This window comes from Podarcis muralis, chromosome 11 (genome assembly GCF_964188315.1).
Source record: "Podarcis muralis chromosome 11, rPodMur119.hap1.1, whole genome shotgun sequence".
Lineage (NCBI taxonomy): Eukaryota > Metazoa > Chordata > Lepidosauria > Squamata > Lacertidae > Podarcis > Podarcis muralis.
In genome coordinates this window covers 50,418,879-50,438,435 of record NC_135665.1, presented here as the reverse complement: position 1 = coordinate 50,438,435, position 19,557 = coordinate 50,418,879, and the positions used below count along the sequence as shown (strand labels likewise).

The 19,557-nt window shown below is 45.1% G+C and overlaps 1 protein-coding gene across 2 annotated transcripts in view; it reads right to left on the bottom strand.

The window, feature by feature from the left end:
* The window catches only part of ADAMTS12 (ADAM metallopeptidase with thrombospondin type 1 motif 12), a 107,744-nt gene that overhangs the window by 9,482 nt on the left and 78,705 nt on the right, over positions 1-19,557 (bottom strand). For both annotated transcript variants that reach the window (XM_077936435.1, XM_028748247.2), the window contains exons 14-19: positions 17,231-17,351; positions 14,407-14,651; positions 13,309-13,450; positions 11,768-11,894; positions 5,061-5,271; positions 1,206-2,312 (exon numbers count right to left, since the gene is read on the bottom strand). In XM_077936435.1, the coding sequence (XP_077792561.1) occupies positions 1,206-2,312; positions 5,061-5,271; positions 11,768-11,894; positions 13,309-13,450; positions 14,407-14,651; positions 17,231-17,351 (1,953 nt within the window). The remainder of the gene's footprint in view (positions 1-1,205; positions 2,313-5,060; positions 5,272-11,767; positions 11,895-13,308; positions 13,451-14,406; positions 14,652-17,230; positions 17,352-19,557) is intronic.

Below are 19,557 nucleotides of genomic sequence, written 5' to 3'. Positions count from 1 at the left end.
GATTTTTAAAATTTTGTTTTGACTAGAGCAGACCAGGGACGCGGGTGGCCCTGTGGGTTAAACCACAGAGCCTAGGACTTGCCAATCAGAAGGTCGGCGGTTCGAATCTCCGTGACGGGGTGAGCTCCTGTTGCTCGGTCCCTGCTCCTGCCAACCTAGCAGTTCGAAAGCACGTCAAAGTGCAAGTAGATAAATAGGTACCGCTCCGACGGGAAGGTAAACGGTGTTTCCGTGCGCTGCTCTGGTTCACCAGAAGCGGCTTAGTCATGCTGGCCACATGACCCGGAAGCTGTACGCTGGCTCCCTCGGCCAATAAAGCGAGATGAGCGCCGCAACCCCAGAGTCGGCCACGACTGGACCTAATGGCCAGGGGTCCCTTTACCTTTACCTTTAGAGCAGACCAACACGGCTACCTACCTTTAACTATGCAAATCTAGCACTTCATCTGAAGCCCAGGAAAGCAGAGAGTAAATGGGAAAAGAAGCTCATTTCATCACACACCCCAGCTGCTTCTGGCACATACCACAAAACAAAATACACAACTAAAAGCTGGCAGCCAAAGAACTGGCTGGCTGGTACAAAACAGTCAATATGAGAAAAATTGCAGGTGAGCGATCACAGCTCCATCAAGCATGGCCAATGGCTAGGGATCATGGGAGTTGTAGTTCAGCAACATCAGAAGGGCAAAGGGTTCCCCACACCTGAAGTAGAACAACTCATTTATGCCTCGGGATTTAATTGCTACTGTATGAAACCAGGGCCTCCTCACATTTCTATCAGTTCAACCACATCTTGAATGAATGATAAGATGGGCCTGCAGAAGCCCAAATGATAATGATGACAGTAATAGAAATAATAATAATTTATTATTTATACCCCACCCATCTGGCTGGGTTTCCCCAGCCACTCTGGGTGGCTTCCAACAAAATATTAAAAATACAATAAAACACCAAATATTAAAAACTTCCCTAAACAGGGCTGCCTTCAGATGTCTTCTAAAAGTCAGATAGTTGTTTATTTCCTTGACATCTGATGGGAGGGCATTCCACAGGGTGGGCACCACTACCAAGAAGGCCCTCTGCCTTTAAAGGCTGGTTTATAGACACTGTGCAAAGATAATTGCTTTCATTAGGAATGCAGCTGAAATAATGATAAAGGCGGCAGCGAAGTGACTATAGTCAACAGGATGAAATCTCAAGACTCACCTCACTCCAGTTCCCCACCAACCAGGTGGCATCATTGGGTGAGTTCCTGGACTCCACTGGATGTTCTGGCTCAGAGTCATTCAACAAAATTCTCCCAGAAGCTTCATCCCAGGTCTTTGGCATGTCGGTATCTTGCAGAAATGGACCTTCTGTGGCATAAGTAGATGCCTCATCCACAGATGATGTTGGTTTCGTTCTGTTTGCAGACTTGTCTGTTGAAGTATCATTTAACACCGCTGGTTGTACTGTGACAGGATGTGCTGTGGTATTTGCAGGTGTATTTATTTGAACAACAAGGCCTCCGAGACCTATCGTTGTCATGGAAATTCCTACCTCTGCTACCGGAGTAACAGAAATGTGTCTAAAACTGTCTGCGTGATAATCTGTCGGCAAGTTGCTTGATGTATTACCATCAGTGATGGCAGTAGGAGAACCTTTCATTGGCCATTTGCTCTGGGATTTATTTTTTGTTTCTCCATCTGTACCGTTAGACACTGTACTAGATTCTTCCATTAAATACCTGGGGGTTACAGTCGAAGACTTGGGATTAGTGGTAAAGGAGTCCCTGTTTATAAAGCCAATGTCTGAATAATTGTATGGAATTATGGGGGATATGTTCCCCACATTTGTAGAATTCAAAACATCTGAATTATTTGTAACAGGCCTGAAAGTACTATTTTGCAGCAAGCTGTCTTCACTAAATACGTAGGAATAATTTTTAGGAATGTCTGACCCACTGGAATTACTTTGTAATGTTTTTACACCCAAGTTTTCTTTTTGGGAAGAGTTTGCAAAGCTTAAGGATGTAGGCATCAAAGTAACATTTCTGGGCTCGAGTCCTTTTGTTGTGGTAAGGATTCTTGGGCTTGGTTTGGTAGTTGGCCAGTTGACCCCAGGGCCTTTTCTGGGATCTGTTCCAGTTCTCCTGATTATCTTTCCACCATGCAGTTTGAAATTAGGTATCAGCAATCTTCTGGAGTATGGACACTGCTGGAGGCCGCACAGAGCTTTAGAATGGGGTCTCTTTGAAATATCACATGGTTCCCCATTGTTCTTGGTACAGGTGACGTTACGAGTCCGTATACCTCCACCACAGGTCACCGTGCACTGCAAAATAAATAACATTTCTTCAGATATCTCACCCAAATCTCACCTTGTACACTTGCATACATGCATACTTGCACAGAGCCAGCCAGTCCTGACACCCGTAAGCAGTTCAGTGGCTGTATTTGGTCTTGTGTCTACAACCCTTTGAGAAAGAAGACTATGCTTGACCTTTAGAGAGAGTAACAACCGAAGAGACTTTTTGTGTGGCAAGAAGAATGAAGGAACTTAAGATGCCTGGGATTGAAAAATAATCTTTATTTACATAATTGGTAGATGAAGAACTGAAAGTCCTCCTTATTTCTATCTTCTATCTTTATTCTTATTCTTATTTGATTTGATTTCTAGCTCCCCCCCCTTCTGTTAACTCTACATATACTCACGTTTTGTTCTGTTTGTTTGATGTCCTCTACTCAGTTAATGAGGTTCCACACAGGAAGGTGATGGACAGATGATGAAGGACCCTTCGTGAGAGGCAGGGAAAGGAAGATCTCCCAGGGTGGGAGGCTGGGAGAAGAAAGGGAAGCTCTCCAGTGAGAGCTGGGAAGGTCCACCACCTTTTGTGGGGGGCAAGGGTTAAGATTGTTGTGGTTCTGGACAGTCAAGAGTTAATACTCCAGGAAGCTTTCTGATTCACTGGGTGCATTGCCCACATGACCCGGGCATTTTCCTTTGATCTGTGCTCTGTGGGGGCTGAGCTCTCTCTGGAGAGCAGTCTGTCCGAGAATGTGAGCAAGGTAGTCTCGAGAATGTGAGCAAGGTAGTCTCGTTTTTGTTAGAGGCAGAAAGCTGCAAGCATGCAGCTAGATTCTGTAGGCTTTCTTTTCTGTTTGTTATGCTTCTAAATAAAGAGTGATAGAATAGAAGCACTGGTGTCGAGCTGAGTTATTGAAGACACCACAAAGACACAGAGAAGCCATTTTACGCTGCGTGTGAACTCTGCTATTATCCGGCAACTTAGAAGAGTGGCAGCGCGCGGAGTGGAAGTGTGTGGGCACCATTGGAGTTTGTCAGAGTGGCAATAAATAAAATTTATTGCAGGGCCGTTGCAGCAGACTCAGTGGGTCAAAGGATTTACGACCCACAAACTTTAACAAAGATGCACCTCGGATAGAGGACTTTGTTACTTTTTATTCTTCTGCTTTTTCTGTGTTGTCTTTCTTGCGTGTTTGTTATACAGTCATACCTCAAGTTACGTTTGCTTCATGTTACGTTTTTTCAGCATGCGTCCCGCGGTGACCCAGAAGTACCAGAAAGGGTTACTTCCGGGTTTCGCTGCTCGCACATGCGCAGTAGTGCTAAATCACGCTTCGTGCATGCGCACAAGCACCAAATCACGCTGCGCACCTGCGCAGATACGGCGCTTCAGGTTGCAGGCTTTTCATGTTGCGAACAGGCCTCTGGAATGGATCCCATTCGCAACCAGAGGTACCACTGTACATATTATGTTTTTTCTCCCCCTCTTTTTTTATTTAGATTAGTTTGGCTTTTATTGTATTGCATGTTGAAAAGTTTCAATAAAAGAAATTTAAAAAGAGAGAAAAAGTGCCACAGTCTCAGACAGCTCCACATGCAGACCGCACTAAGTTTGTAAATAAGCCGTTATCTGTCTTTTCATTAGCCACATTGAAAAATGAAACATTGCACAATGAAGGAGGATTTTAACTTGCCCAGCAACCCCTATGATCTTTGGTGTCCATTTTGCTATCTTGTCTATGCTGCTCTGGGGGGTGGGGCAGGTTGCACTACTTTTTAGCAGACACAAACTGTGGCTTCATATGCAAACCTGCCCCACAGACAACTGGGCCACAGCTCTGTTGAAAGCAGAGTACAGTAATTCATACAGGCTTTATGCTTCATCAACAAAATTAGCTGAAACCAAACCCATGTTTAATTCAATTAACAGTAGCGTCACATTTTCATTTGTACAGAAAGCAGAGGGAGTTGATGGGGCATACAAAATGGGCAACAGAGGAATTTTGGTACACAAATCCAATCTCATCCTTCAGTTTAATTCTTTGCAGGAGGGCGGGAGAAAACAGCTTGAAGGCACTGAGGGCAGAAGCAACACACCTGCTACGCACCTGCTAGGAACTAACCACAGCAAAATCAAACCAAGATTTTGTAATGATGGGAGCCTGCAAAATCTGACATTCCACAGTCAAGGGGAAGGAAACGGTTCTTATAACCATAGAGTTTTAATTTTACTTACTTATTTATTTATTCTATAGGGCAGGAGGCAACAGAAAGTTTTCCATTAACCACGACTGCCAAGACTTTCTGTGAGTTCGTTGGGAAAGTTACATCTCATCTTAATGAGTCAAGATAATGATCAAGCCTTTTACTCACTGGCTGGTTTAACAGCAGTTTCCCCATTTCCTCCAAACTGGGAAATTGCAGCTAGCTGCTTTGGAACAAACCAAGATATCAAATCAGCTTCAAAACATGGTGTAATATCTTGGATTGTTCCAGAAAGGGTAACCACAGTTTCCTGGTTTAGAGAAAATGGGAAACGATGGTTAATGGAAGACTTTGTGGCTTGTTCGTTCATACCACTGTTCAAGGGAAATAGACAAATAGGTCTTTTCATAGGCCATGAGAATGGTCTGGAAGGCACACGATGCATTCCTTTTGCTGAAGCTGCGCCAAGAATGAGGCATCACTGGGATATGTACGCTGCTCTGAGCTCTTTAAGAAAAGACCGAGGTCTGAGCATGTAACACATACAACTACAGTGTGTTGTGAACGTACCTCAGTCCAATTGCTTACGGTCCAGTCTGATGGGCACAGGACATCTCTGTTACATGAAAGGTAAGTCTTTGGTTTCAGCAGATGTTTGCACTTCTCAACAGGCAAAGCTTGCTCATCCAATCCCATTGTCTGGATGCAAAGGACGGTCCGTTTCTTCTCTCCTGTTGGGCCACAGGAGGTTGAACACTTCTGCCATTCTCCTGCCCACCATCTTCAGAGCAAGCCAAAAAGAATTGGGGGACGTCAAAAGGGGCATGCATGCTAAACCAGAGAACGAACGTTAGTAGTACAAAGGAAACTTTGAGAAGAGTATATCGCTTAAATGTTATGTTCCAGGCTTGCAATTTTTCCTCCTCTGGGTTATGGGAAACTGCATCAAGGCAAACTCTTATCCGCTCAGCACAAATTGGGGTTGCTCAGCAGAAGTACAGGCAACCCCAATTTGTGCAGGATCACAATTGCGCACATATCGGTCGCACCTAAAACATTAGTTGCCTGTATTTCATTATTGTCTATCATACACATAGCATATTTTATTTGTGACGTCCTATCGTGTTCACGATGGGACGCAGGTGGCGCTGTGGGTTAAACCACAGGGCCTAGGACTTGCCAATCAGAAGGTTGGTAGTTTGAATACCTGCGACGGGGTGAGCTCCCGTTGCTCGGTCCCTGCTCCTGCCAACCTAGCAGTTCGAAAACACGTCAAAGTGCAAGTAGATAAATAGGTACTCCGGTGGGAAGGTAAACGGCGTTTCCATGCACTGCTCTGGTTTGCCAGAAGCAGCTTAGTCATGCTGGCCACATGACCCGGAAGCTGTATGCTGGCTCCCTCGGCCAATAAAGCGAGATGAGCACCGCAACCCCAGAGTCGGCCACGACTGGACCTAATGGTCAGGGGTCCCTTTACCTTTACCATTATCGTGTTCACACTCATAATAACCACACCTGAAAACAGACCCTTATTATACCCATTTTAGAGATGGGAGGAAAGATCTAATTACAGAGAGCTACAGCGGCCAACTGGCCTCCCCCAGAAGTCAGGCGTTTAGCACCACAGGTCCCATGACATGGAACACTCTCTCTGTAAAAGCATCCTTACTTTTGACTTTGGGGCCTCTCTAGAAGAACTTGTTATGCTGACAAGCCTTTGCAGCTGTTTCAATTAATTAGCCAGCCACTTTAATGATGACCTGAATTGTTTTAAAGGATGTTCTATGCTTAATAGTTGTACACCACCTTGATGTTACACAATGTGGTGGTACAGAAATATTTCCTATGAACAAACCCAAGAACCAACATTAGATGCTCATTGCAACCATTATACATCCATCTGATGGCTGCAGATCTGCAAGAGAGGGCCTCCTGTAGATACCATCACAACAGGAAGTATGTGATATACAATGTAGGAAACAGGCCTTTAGCATAGTGGCATCTACCCTTTGGAACTCCCCACCCCTCCGTTATGTATCAAACAAACTCCCATGATTACTTCTGCATGGATGGTTGCTATTCAGAATGGAGATTGTATGCCTCCTCTAACACATTCTGAAAATGGCATGCAAAGCACAACCCAGTGTGTGTGTTTGCACCAATTTGCTAGTGCAAGACTTCAGCGCTACTTCAGTTAGCGAGTCAGGCTACAGTCCTCGTCCTATATGACAGAAGAGCTGCTTTGAAGAGGACCTGGTGTCTGATTAATTGGGAGCAGGTGCCCAGTTATCATTTCTGTTTCTGTGCTTCTATTTTCAAAAAAAAACCTTCAGAGAAAATTGGTGGTTCCTGTTTTTGTTTTGCTTCGATTATCGTTTGTCTTTTGTAAGTTTTGGCGACTTTAAATTTGGAGGTTTAAGTATAATATGTTGGTATGGGAAACTGTCGGGTAACGGGCCAATGGCCATAATAAAGATCAATCCAATCCTTCAGAGAAAAGAAAACCAATGTTTAGAAACTTACGTATTAACAAACTCTCTCTCACACTTGGACAAACAATTTCTGAATGATGGACAGCTGGCGATGGGAAACAAAACGTGGTCCTTTGCATACTTGTTTAATTACTGTAGTCTACACCTTTGACATTTTCTAGGAAGCCTACATAATCCTCCCCATATATTAACTTGGAGCTGGTAAGCCCTTTAATCCCCTCTGACTGCACATCTGCTGTTGCCAATTACATGTCCAGAGGATAGGAGGAGCATTGCTGGAAAACAGTGACAGTACTGACCTTCGTCTGAAATCTTAGATTTTCACTTATTTGTTCAAAAGCAAACACCTTTGGGAAATTACATATTGATCTCCCCAGCCCACGGCATTGCTAAATATCAATGCACAGCAAAGGGGAAGAAGTAGTTTCTTAATAAATTGATCAAAAAGGACAGAGGCGTCTTAGATTATGTTTTCTGCCAAGCAATTAGGGACACTGGAGAATGCCATTAGAAATGGAAACAGGAGTGGAAATTACCACAATTTCTGTGTTCATCACAGATCAGGAAAGGAAATCAGATTAGTAGTAGTAGTAGTAGTAGTAGTAAAGGTAAAGGTACCCTGGACCATTAGGTCCAGTCGTGGATGACTCTGGGGTTGTGGCGCTCATCTCGCTCTATAGGCCAAGGGAGCCGGTGTTTGTCCGCAGACAGCTTCCGGGTCATGTGGCCAGCATGACTAAGCCACTTCTGGCGAACCAGAGCAGCGCACGGAAACACCGTTTACCTTCCCGCCAGAGCGGTACCTATTTATCTACTTGCACTTTGACGTGCTTTCAAACTGCTAGGTTGGCAGGAGCAGGGACTGAGCAACGGGAGCTCACCCTGTTGCGGGGATTCAAACCGCCGACCTTCTGATCGGCAAGCCCTAGGCTCTGTGTAGTAGTAGTAGTAGTAGTAGTAGTAATAGCAGCAGCAGTATTTGCTATTGTTGAGGGATTTTTAGTCTGTGAATAGTATGTATATAATTACATTACTTTCTTAGTCGGGATAGATGGTGGGAAAGCACACTGCCTGTTCCATAGGGGTATCCCCTATATTGGGAAGTGATGCTTCATGTCCAGCTTGGGGGCTGAAGGGCTACAGCACCCCCTGCCACTGGAGTCTGCTGGAAGTGGTTTGTTCCATGGGGGACACCTACGGTCAACCACAACTGTCTATCAACCAGCAGGTAGGTTGGTTGATTATGGGATACATGCCCAATGCCTACACCAAACCTATTTTGTCTGTAATCCGTATGGCTGTGACCTAATTTGAACCCAACACATCTCTCCTGGGATTCATTTGCTGCCTGGGCATCCCACCATGGGCCCACAAATGTTATACTTCACATCCCAAATGGAGCCAGTGAAAGGGAACTGTGTTGCCACACAAGCCCCATTCACTGAAAATTGAGGGTCAAAAGATCCAGTGGGCTGAGACTTGGGAATGAATCTGATTTAATTTAGTGGGGCTTACTTCTGAGCAAACATGTAGTTTCCTTGGTGACTCTAGCACTCTTTTTAATCTAACCACAAAATTCCTCTGAGCCTCTGGCTTACGCTCAGGTATTAAGAGAGGCCATTAGTTATCAGATCGGATTATGCTGTCAGCTGGCTTCCCAGTAATTAGACCTGAAGAATCATTGCATTGTATAGTTCAGATACTTTACAAAATTATTTACATGGGGTGTCAAAGACATCGCCCTGCTGAGATGTTACTGCTTATTATTGTCAGCATCGATATATCTCGGGAGAAGATGGAAGAGAGTGCCATTGAGGGTAAAGTCCAGCCATTGGAGAGTTACAGCACCTGCTGTAGAGACCAATAGAGGAGAGACATGTTTTATTGCAGCTGGGGGAGTTGAAGGTGTTTGGTTTTGCTGGTACAGATGCAGCAGTGAGTTTTTTTCTCTCTACACTCCTTCCAGCGGTCATTTCTCTTCTGGTCACACTGGTATACACAGCTACTAAGGAGGCATGAAAAGTGCCAATTTCCCTAACTGATTATCAGCGTTTCAACTGGAAAATCAGCGGGATATGTCATAAAATCAATTGCTGACATATGCAAAGCAAGGTTAGTTAGGAGGAATGTTCTCAGCTAAAGAAGCCACTTCTGGGCTCAACATTATGCCAAAGTTCAAAACATGCCACCTGCTAAAAGGTAAAGGTAAAGGGACCCCTGACCATTAGGTCCAGTCGTGACCAACTCTGGGGTTGCGGCGCTCATCTCGCTTTATTGGCCGAGGGAGCCGGCGTACAGCTTCCGGGTCATGTGGCCAGCATGACTAAGCCGCTTCTGGCGAACCAGAGCAGCACACGGAAACGCCATTTACCTTCCCGCCGGAGCGGTACCTATTTATCTACTTGCACTTTGACGTGCTTTTGAACTGCTAGGTTGGCAGGAGCAGGGACCGAGCAATGGGAGCTCACCCTGTCGCAGGGATTCGAGCCGCTGACCTTCTGATCGGCAAGTCCTAGGCTCTGTGGTTTAACCCACAGCGCCACCCGCGTCCCAATGCCACCTGCTAGCATGGTTAAATGTTGCTTTCTTGGGTGATCCCCAAACCAATAGATTTCAGGTAGCAATCCTATATTCACTGACCATTGAAATTCAATGGGATTTGTGAAATGATGCTAAATGCGTCTTTGCTCTTGCAGCTTTTGTTTCCTAATTGCTAATAGCAGGGGGCAAGGAGAGGAATTCTCATTTGCACCCACTCATGGAAATCTCCTCTGAGCTCCAGGAGGAAAGTGTTCATTTTGGTTGCAGCTGTGGCTGATAGCACACTGAGACTAAAAGTAGTGATGGAGGTGTGATTTTCATCAAGACCACAGCAGGGGAAGGAGGAGAGTGTTGTTGTTTTTAAAGTCCCCGTGCACCATTGTCCCCCCATACCTCCTACGGGCAATTAAAAAGTAAAAGGCAACAGCAAACCACATATTTAGTGTCCCTTCTAATATGGCCCACATTTAGGTAGGTTCGTCACATCAGTCAAGAATTTAAAACAGCTGCCGTGAATCTCAGGAGTTGACCTTTTCGTAAACTCACATACGCCATATCTTCTCTGGAATCATTAGATATTATTGCTCTCAAGATGCACACCAAAATGGAAACCTGTCTCATGGCTCACTTTGCCAACCAGACCCTTCAATGTTCAAACATGCTGTAAATAACAGAGCAGGCGGAGAGGGTTTGTCGAGTGACCAGTGTTGTCAAAACTGCCCATCACTGTGCACTGAAAGACCTTTTTTCCCTTACTGTGGGGACCATAGATGCTTCTCTCCTCAGCGAAATAATAATAATAATAATAATAATAATAATAATAATAATAATAATAATAATTTATTATTTATACCCCACCCATCTGGCTGAGTTTCCCCAGCCACTCTGGGCGGCTCACAATCGAGTGTTAAAAACACATCACAGCTTCCCCAAACACAACCTGTTAACCTCTCAGCTGGCTGACGACACCTCTCCTGCCCAGGCTAGTGAGATAGGTCAGGTGTAAGTCAACAGGTGTTTCCTTGTAAACACCTGGGGAATTGTGACAGAAGATGGATAATACCGAGCACTTAAATGGTGCCTTTTCTGAGTGTTCACTGACAGCTGCTCCTTAAGGCAGCCTGCGTTGCAGAAACGGAATGGGAGCTGAGAGATGGTGGTTTGCATTACAGCAGAGGTGGGGACCTGTGAGCATCCAGGCATGGTTGGGCTCCAACTTCCATCACCCCACAAGCTAGTATGGCCAGTGGTCAGGAATGATGGAGCCCAGTCTCTGGAGAGCCATATGTTCTTCCATCCCTGCCTTAGGGGCCTGTCTACCTAGCAGGCCTGTTGCTGAAATGAAATTGGGACAGAGGATGATGGTTGACACATTGTTCTCTTATTCACTATGCTATTACCAGTTTAATATAATAATAATAATAATAATAATAATAATAATAATAATAATAATAATAATAATAATAATATTTATACCCCCCCCCAATCTGGCTGGGTTTCCCCAGCCACTCTGGGTGGCTTCCAATCAAATATTAAAAACAATACAGCATCAGACATTAAAAACTTCCCTAAACAGGGCTGCCTGTTATCTTTTAAAAGTAAAATAGTTCTTTATTGCCTTGCCATCTGCTGGGAGGGCGTTCCACAGGGCAGGCGCCACTACCGAGAAGACCCTCTGCCTGGTTCCCTCTAACCTCACTTCTCACAGCAAGGAAACTGCCAGAAGGCCCTCATTGTTGGATCTCAGTGTCTGGGCTGGATGATGGGGTTGGAGATGCTCCTTCAGGTATACAGGACCGAGGCCGTTTAGGGCTTTCAAGGTCAGCACCAACACTTTGAATTGTGCTCGGAAATGTACTGGGAGCCAATAAAGATCTTTCAGGACTGGTGTTATATGGTCTCGGTGGCCACTCCCAGTCACTAGTCTAGCTGCTGCATTCTGGATTGCAGTTTTTGAGTCACCTTCAAAGGTAGCCCCACGTAGAGCGCATTGCAGTAGTCCAAGCGGGAGTTAACTAGAGCATGTACCACTCTGGCAATATTCATTCATTTCCTAAGCTGTTTTATCAGTTCTTTTTAAAATGTGTCCTTTCTTCTATCATCTGTCTACCTATCAGAGTTTTGTTTGGCCTACATTTCTTCTGACAGACTGCTGTTTGTTGCCATCATTACCCATGAGTATATTCCCCTAAATTACACACACACACACACACACACACACACACACACACACACACACCCTACCTTGGTGGACAGTCCCTTTCCATGCATTTCTTTTGTTTCCCACTGGGCTGCGTTTCGAGATCACAAAACAGGTTTTTCACCACACCTCTCCCTTTTCTCACACAGTGGGCCGTCTGCTGTTGGAAACCTACGAGAAAGGAAGGAGACACGTGCTGCATTCAGAGGCAATGCCTGGCTTCAAAGAGAAGAGCCATCACAGAATTTTAGAGCTGGGTTGCTGGTCATCCCGTCTGGCCCCCTTGCTTACTGCGGCATCTACAATGCAGGGTGCGACCACAGCATCTCCGGCAGCCTCGGGCTGTTCTCTGATCAGTTCCATGACCCTCAGAAACACCAAGCAATGCCCAATTTTCAGTGTACTCATGAAGCAGGCAAGCAGCTAATTGTTTATTCATTAATTTATCTGAGAGCAGAAAACCACAACTTGTCTTAATCAGCTGTGCAACCTAACATGACGTTAAGCGATTTCCTTTAGGGCAGTTAAGCAATTATCCTTATGAAATGACTAGGAAGTGGGGGTGGGTACCATGCCTAGGATAAAGCAAGATTAGTGCAGTGGTATATCAATAAAATGGAACTGAACAGCTCAGGAATTGCAGGTCTGAATGATGGCTGCATCCACAGCCCGCTCCCCCCCACCCCCAGAACATGTTGACAAATTTGGACACTTGCTACATAGCCTACAGAAGCCTGAAAATCTTAGGTTCAGGGTGTCATTTTTCCTTCTTCCCAAAGTCTCTGCATTTTTAACAACTACACAACAGACAGAAATTCAACAGGGGGAGCTTTCTAAAGCACCATGTCAGGAAAAGCTGTACTGGTAGAATTTTGTTCCATCCTGCACAGAGCCTCTGTCAATAAAAAGAAGAAGATGTCAACTCTAATGCAGTGCTCACTTCTATCTGTCACAGGGGTGGGGAACTGATGGTACTCCAGATGTTGTTGGATTTCAACTACAATCACCATGCATGAGTAATGGTCAGGGATGATGGGAACTGTAGTCCAACATCTGGAAAGGTCTTAAAAATATGGTTTGGGGTGTGAGGAATTCAAATCTGCTATTTTTGCCGCCGGACAACATTTGGCTTGGTTTGATGAAGAGGCACATAAACAGCTTTTGGAAAGCCAAATAATTTTAATTTTACCCTTTGAAAATGTTAGGCAATGCTAAATGAATGGATGGATGGATGGATGGATGGATGGATGGATAAATACAAGTACTTGGTAATTATTTTTAATGATTTATCTGCAATTTTATACACATTTTACTTACCAAGCCAAACTAAATTAGGTATATTAATTTAACCAAGATGCCTTTTGAATTCCTAAGTCATGTGACAACTAGTTAGCACCCCTCTTTTTTCTGGAATTTGAAAGTTGAAAAATTCAGCATGTCCCAGGGCACATGGCTCAAAGTAAGCGTTAATAAAACTTCTCAGCTTCTGAGGAACCCATTTGTTCCTTGATGAACACGCTGTTAAGATAATTAACGCCAAAGCAGCTAGCAGAGAGAGGAGAACGACAGCACTAATGTTGCTTACCTCTCCCACAAGTCACGCTGCAACTTGTCCAGCCTCCATATCGCCAAAAATATTCTGGCTCTTCCACATCATTCTCAGAGCTCCAGCCTTTACGGACAGTATACTCATATTTCACTCCAGGGTTATTTTCCTGAAAAAGGAGCTGAGAAGAAACAACTGTCAATTTTGGTCACAAAATGGTTTCAGGCAAACAAATGGAGAAAGCAAGAAAGCTTAGGTATGTTCTAAAGCACCTTCCAGGTGTTGCTAGAATGCATCTTCCATCATACCTGACTAGGGATGGAAGAAGGCATCATTTTTGGCCATGGACTGGCTGGATGCAGAGGAGTGGTGGGAGGTACCAGCCACGGAAACCCCAAGGGAAGCCTTCGGGAAAGAGGGAAGAAGGCTCTGAGCCAGGGGGTTGGTGGTGGGGTGACAATGAGTGGTCAGAGGGAGAAAGAACAGACTGAGAGGAGGTGATGGCAGCAGGTGAGGAGGCAGGCTTTAATGAACAGGAAGAGGCTGTGGCCGAGAGCAGTTCAGACTCTGACTCCAGAGGCTGAGGGGAGGGTGGCCAAGAGGCAGAGTGGAGAAGAAACCAGGGTATCTCCCCCTCCTGCTGTGACCAGCTCCCTTTCCCCCTGGTCTCCTAGAACTCATGGAGGAATGAAACAGGCAAAGCAGAGGGTGGTTGAACGCAGATGCCATCTGAGACTGCATGGGAAAGACCTTGGAGAAGAGGAGTCCTAGCAAGAAAAGATAATGATAATCTAGGCTGCATCAACAGAAAGAAGTCTAGTGCCCAGATCAAGGGAAGTAATAATATCGCTCTATTCTGCCTTGACCAGACAACACGTGGAGTAGTGTGTCCAATTCTGGGCACCACAATTTAAGAAGGATGTTGGCAAGCTGGAGTGTGTGCAGAGGAGGGCAAGATGATCAAGGGTCTGGAAATCAAGTCTTAGAATTTCTCCTCCCTCCCTGACCCCTGTTGGCTGGGGCTGATGAGAACAGGGGTCCAAAAATGTTTAGAGGGCACAGATTCATAAAAGCTGCCCAGTCCAAACCTCCCAGCAATTTCCCAAAGCCACTTGCACATATGACACGTTCCCCCACCTGTAGCCACAACGATTCATTCGTGGGTCCAGCGGCAGTGAGGTTTTCCAAGTCGCCTTTTCTCCCATATTGAAATATCGTTCCTGCCACTTTGTAGTCTCCATTCCATTGGATAATAAACCCTCCATTTAGGTAATACTTTCCCGGGTCCTCACTCCGTAGCGCAAGGAAATTCCCTGCTTCTGCCACTTCCAGCACCTTGATGTTCCTTGCGCCTTTTGGAATTAGGCCAATATCAACATACCCTATGGGGGGAGAAGCAACATTCACCAGTTTTAACAACAGAATATTAATGCACTGTGCCTAGGTCACATCTATGCCTTACAGTTAGAACACATTTAACACACATTGCAAGTTTTCACCCAAAATCCTGGGAAGTATTGTTTATCCCTCACAGAGCCACAATTAGCAGCACACTTAACAAAGTATGGTTTAATTCCAAATTACTGCCCTTGGACAAATCTGATGTGAACATTCCATAACAGCACATTAATCACACATGTCCTATTGAATTTGGTAGGTCTGATTTCCAGGTACGCAGCTACAGGTTTGCAGCATAATTGGGTACTTCTTATCTTGCCTAGTCAGGTTTAATATTTTAAACAAATTATCGTCGAAAAGGCCTCTGAAACAACTGAGTCTAATTTTTCCGCTATCACTTGATTTTTTTAAAAAATGTCTTTGTTGATTAATTGCATGAATATCCGTTAATTACTTAATTAAAGCAGCATAAATTTAATCCCACCCACTTTCATTTCCTCCCCCCCTCCCCTCCAAGTGCCCTCCCCCGCCCCCGGCAACCTCTTGCTTGAGGTGATGAGTTTCTGGGTATCAACCAGATCATTTTTTTCCTGCAAAGCAATGCACTTTTCAGGTGGTTTTTATAAATAATGCATGAGTATGAAATCTGCATATGAATGAAGAAAATAGTTCTGAAGGAAAAGACACTCTGCGGGGTGGCTGGGTGGGTGTTGGAGGTCTAGAAATGCAGCCATGTTGCATTGGGCCCCATCCTGAAAGTGGAATTCCTGTGTGAATTCCCCTTCCTCTCGACCCTCTCCTCTGCGTGGCCCTGGGCACTGGCAACCCATGCTACACCACTGATGACCACTACTTACCCAGCTACTGCTGCTACCCCAGAACATTGTGGGAAATGGCCATCTCAGCCAGACCCACTTCGCTCCCTCCGCAAGCTGGCTCCTGTCTGTGTCTCACTCCCCGTACCAGCCTAGTGTTGAAGTGAGAATCAGTTGCCGCTCCTGTACATGAAAGGGCAAGGGCATATTGTCTTTTGCCTGAGATGGCAAAATGTCTTGACTCAGTGCTGTCAATCATGGGCTGTACCGGAGGGATTAGCTAGGCACAGCTTTTTTGAAACGTTTCTCAATTCTTTCATCATAAAGACGTTGAACAACAACGGACCCAGAACAGAACTCTGCGGCACCCTACTTTTTTCCAGGATGATGAGGAACCATTAAGTGAGCACTGGTTGGGTTTGGTCAGTCAACCAGCTATAAGAGTTATTTGCCCAGCCTACATTTTACCAGCATCACCGCAAGAATATCATGGTGGACTTTGTCGAAAGTCTTAGTGAAATCAAGATACACTGTGTCCTCAGCAGAAAACCTTTCCTGCAGGATTCAGCTGATCAGAAAGTAGAGAAGAAGGTGCTCCTCCAGCAGTTTTTTTTAAATGAAAGGATTATCAAAGAGGAGCAGATGTACTAAATTTTGCAGGCAGCTTTAGATCAATGATTTATCTCCATTATCACCTTATTATGACATTCCGACAGAATAGCCTTTCAGACCTACATTTGCAATGGGTGGGAGCCTGCACACATAGCTTTGGCTCAGAGGTTTATCTTCAATATGGCCAAGGTCTTTAAAGCCTAAGTACAGCCTCTGACTGTGATCGCAACATGGATTCACACAGCAAGGCTGGATCTGCAGAACTTTAAAGCTGCCAGAAACACACAGATAAAACAAGGTGTCCAGCATGATAAAATTGAAATCATTAACATTCGGCTCTCCTTTCCGTGTAACCACAGGCAAGAATAAAAGTCTAACATAATCTTAGAAAATTAAAGAAAAAGATAGAGATATGCTTCTGGTTTGATGAAAAGCTTTTCCCTATTGCGCCACAAGATTTCTGCTCTCTCTCTCTCTTCTCCCGCTCCAAGGTCTTGAAAGGAAAAAACCTGAAAGTTCTTGTAAGGATACAAAAGAAACTTTTCACAAGGGAAAAAAATTAATAAAACGTGATGTTGTAGAGATGAAGAGATTTATCGTGGCCTTAGCTATTGTGGACTAGCGTCTACTTCTCAAAATAGTTCACCAATGCTTATGCCACAATAAATCCGCTTGCAGCCCAGTCCAAGCAACACAGGAAGAGGCCTTAATACTAAGTCACAGACTGCTGAGAATTAAGGCACAAGGGGGCGAATTCTCAGGTGAATGGGTATCAGATAGCAGCTTGAGCCTGGTGCCAAAGGCTGCAATTTTCCCTGTAATAGATTGTCATGGCTACCCCTCTGGAAATTGTACCTACGTACTCAAAGAGGCTGAGTCATGCAGTCCAGTCCTGTGCCACCTGGCAATCATATTTATCACCCTATTGATCCCAGTGGATTCAATATGCCCTCCTTAATAAAGGAGATATTGCATTCAGTATTGCTTCACATCCCCCAATTCCTTCTACAGGTTCGTTTTCTCTCCTTTGGTGACAGAGTATTAGTGTCTCAGAGTATGTTTTGTCAGCAAGCATCATTGCTCATTGAAATTGCTGCAGAAAAACTCTGCGGGGGGGGGGGGGAGGCATTATTCACCTGCTCCTTCACTTTGGTTGAAGGCTATCTTCACAGTCTGACAAGAGGATCCATCTCCCAGGCAAACTCCACATTGATCTTCTGTGGCATTGGAATCCATCTCATAATCACAACCGATGGTCTGAAGGAAGACACGATTTTTTTCAGAATATAGGTTGCATGCATTATGGGATCAGCACTAACCAATCAACAAATGCCTGCCAGAGACTAATTTGCTATTTGCATCATTCTGCAGTTCCCATATCTTAAGGTGTGTCCATGTGACGGGTATTTTCTGCAGGTCAAAGCCAATTTGAAACATCTTAAGAGTCCAGCTGACCTTCCCAGGCTGCAGAGCAACAAGGCTTCAATTACAAGGGGAGAAGCCCATTAGTCTAACCTTGACTCCCTCCAGTTTTACTCAAAACATGGCTTCACCTGTAGACTTCTAAAGACAGTAACTAAGGAAGAATTACACATTATCATGGTCATCTGATTTGCATTTCAGTGCAAGATTTTTCTTCCGCATATAGCTGGCTTGCAGTGGGCGCTGCTGCTCTGGATTGGGACCTTAGCCTGAGGAGAGGAGGGAGGCGTTAGCTCAGGTCACCTCAGCTCAAAAAGGGTATTGTGGATTGGGAAAAGATTCAGGAGGTAAAGGTAAAGGGACCCCTGAACATTAGGTCCGGTGGTGGCCGACTCTGGGGTTGCGGCGCTCATCTTGCTTTATTGGCCGAGGGAGATGGCATACAGCTTCCGGGTCATGGGGCCAGCATGACTAAGCTGCTTCTGGCGAACCAGAGCAGTGCACGGAAACACCGTTTATCTTCCCGCCGGAGCGATACCTATTTATCTACTTGCACTTTGACGTGCTTTCGAACTGCTAGGTTGGCAGGAGCAGGGACTGAACAACGGGAGCTCACCCCATCGCGGGGATTCGAACCGCCGACCTTCTGATCGGCAAGCCCTAGGCTCTGTGGTTTAACCCACAGCGCCACCCGCATCCCAAAGGATTTAGCAGAGGGTAACCCAAATGATCAAGAGGCTAGAGCAACACCTCTAAAAGGACGGGTTGCAGCATTTGGGACTTTTAAGTCTAGAGAAAAGGCAAAGAAAGTGGTGACATGACAGAAGTGTGCAAAATTATGCATACGATGGAGAAAGGTTTTTCTCCCTCTCAGAACACTAGAGCTCGTGGAAATCCAAAGAAGCTGAATGTTGGAAGATTCAGGGCATGCAAAAGAAAGTCCTTCTTCACACAGCACAAAGTTAAACTAAGGAACTTGCTCCTACAGGAGGCAGTGGTGGCTTTAAAAGAAGATTAGACCATAGAATATAGGGCTATCCGTGGCTGCTAACCATGATAGCCAGTTCTTTTTTTCTGGGGGGACGTAGTGTTGATATTTTCACTCCCTCCCATCGCAAGAATCTCCTGATCTGATGTTTTGAGAAAGGAGGGGGCGGAAACTGCTCTTCTACTCTTCCGCTCCTGCCTGACTCTGTCTGTGGAGAGAGTCTTCTCTATGTAGTGACTAGATGGCTGAGTGGGAGAGGTAACACTCAGGCAAGACAGTAGTTCTTTAGTTTGTAGTAGCTGTTAGAAATAAAAGGAGTTATGCTTCACAGCTAGCTTCCGCGTTATTTATACTCTGCTGAGTCTGGTGCTCACAATGCACAGTTGTGGGTCCAGTGCACTGGGACCTGTTTTCCAGGATTGGAAGGTCTCTGAAAGTGCTCCAGTCGCCTAGCCCAGTCGGGGCAGAACCAGTTACTGAGCCCAGTCGCTGACATCGATTGAAAGTTGTACTGACACATAGGGGTACGCATACCCCTAAACAATTTGCGAATCTAAGTTTGGCCTCATTGAGGGGCAGTATTTCTATATGAGTAGGAAACTGAGAGTACCCCTAAACATTTTTTTAGAAAAAAAAGCACTGATGATGACTATGTTCTCCCTCCACTGTTGGAGGCAGTATGCTTCTGAATATTATACATATGCCCATACAGTTTTGATAATTTGCTTCTAATTAACAGTGGCTTGAGACTTCAGAGGGAGAGAGTGCTCTGGCACTCAGACCTTGCTTGCAAGCTTCCTGCAGACCACTGGTTGGTCATTGTGAAAACTAGATAGGCCACTGGCCTGGTTCAGCAGGCGAATTCTGATGTCATTTTCCCTCATTAGATGGAGCCCCCCCCTAAGGCTGTTTTCCCCCATCTCACCACCAGGGTCCAGATATGAACCCCCTCCCCTGATCCCTGTGAAAAAAAAATATTGCATTCAGGAGCGAAACATGTGACAAACACATGACATCTAGTTTGGCCCTGAAGCAGCCATCACAAAAGGTAAA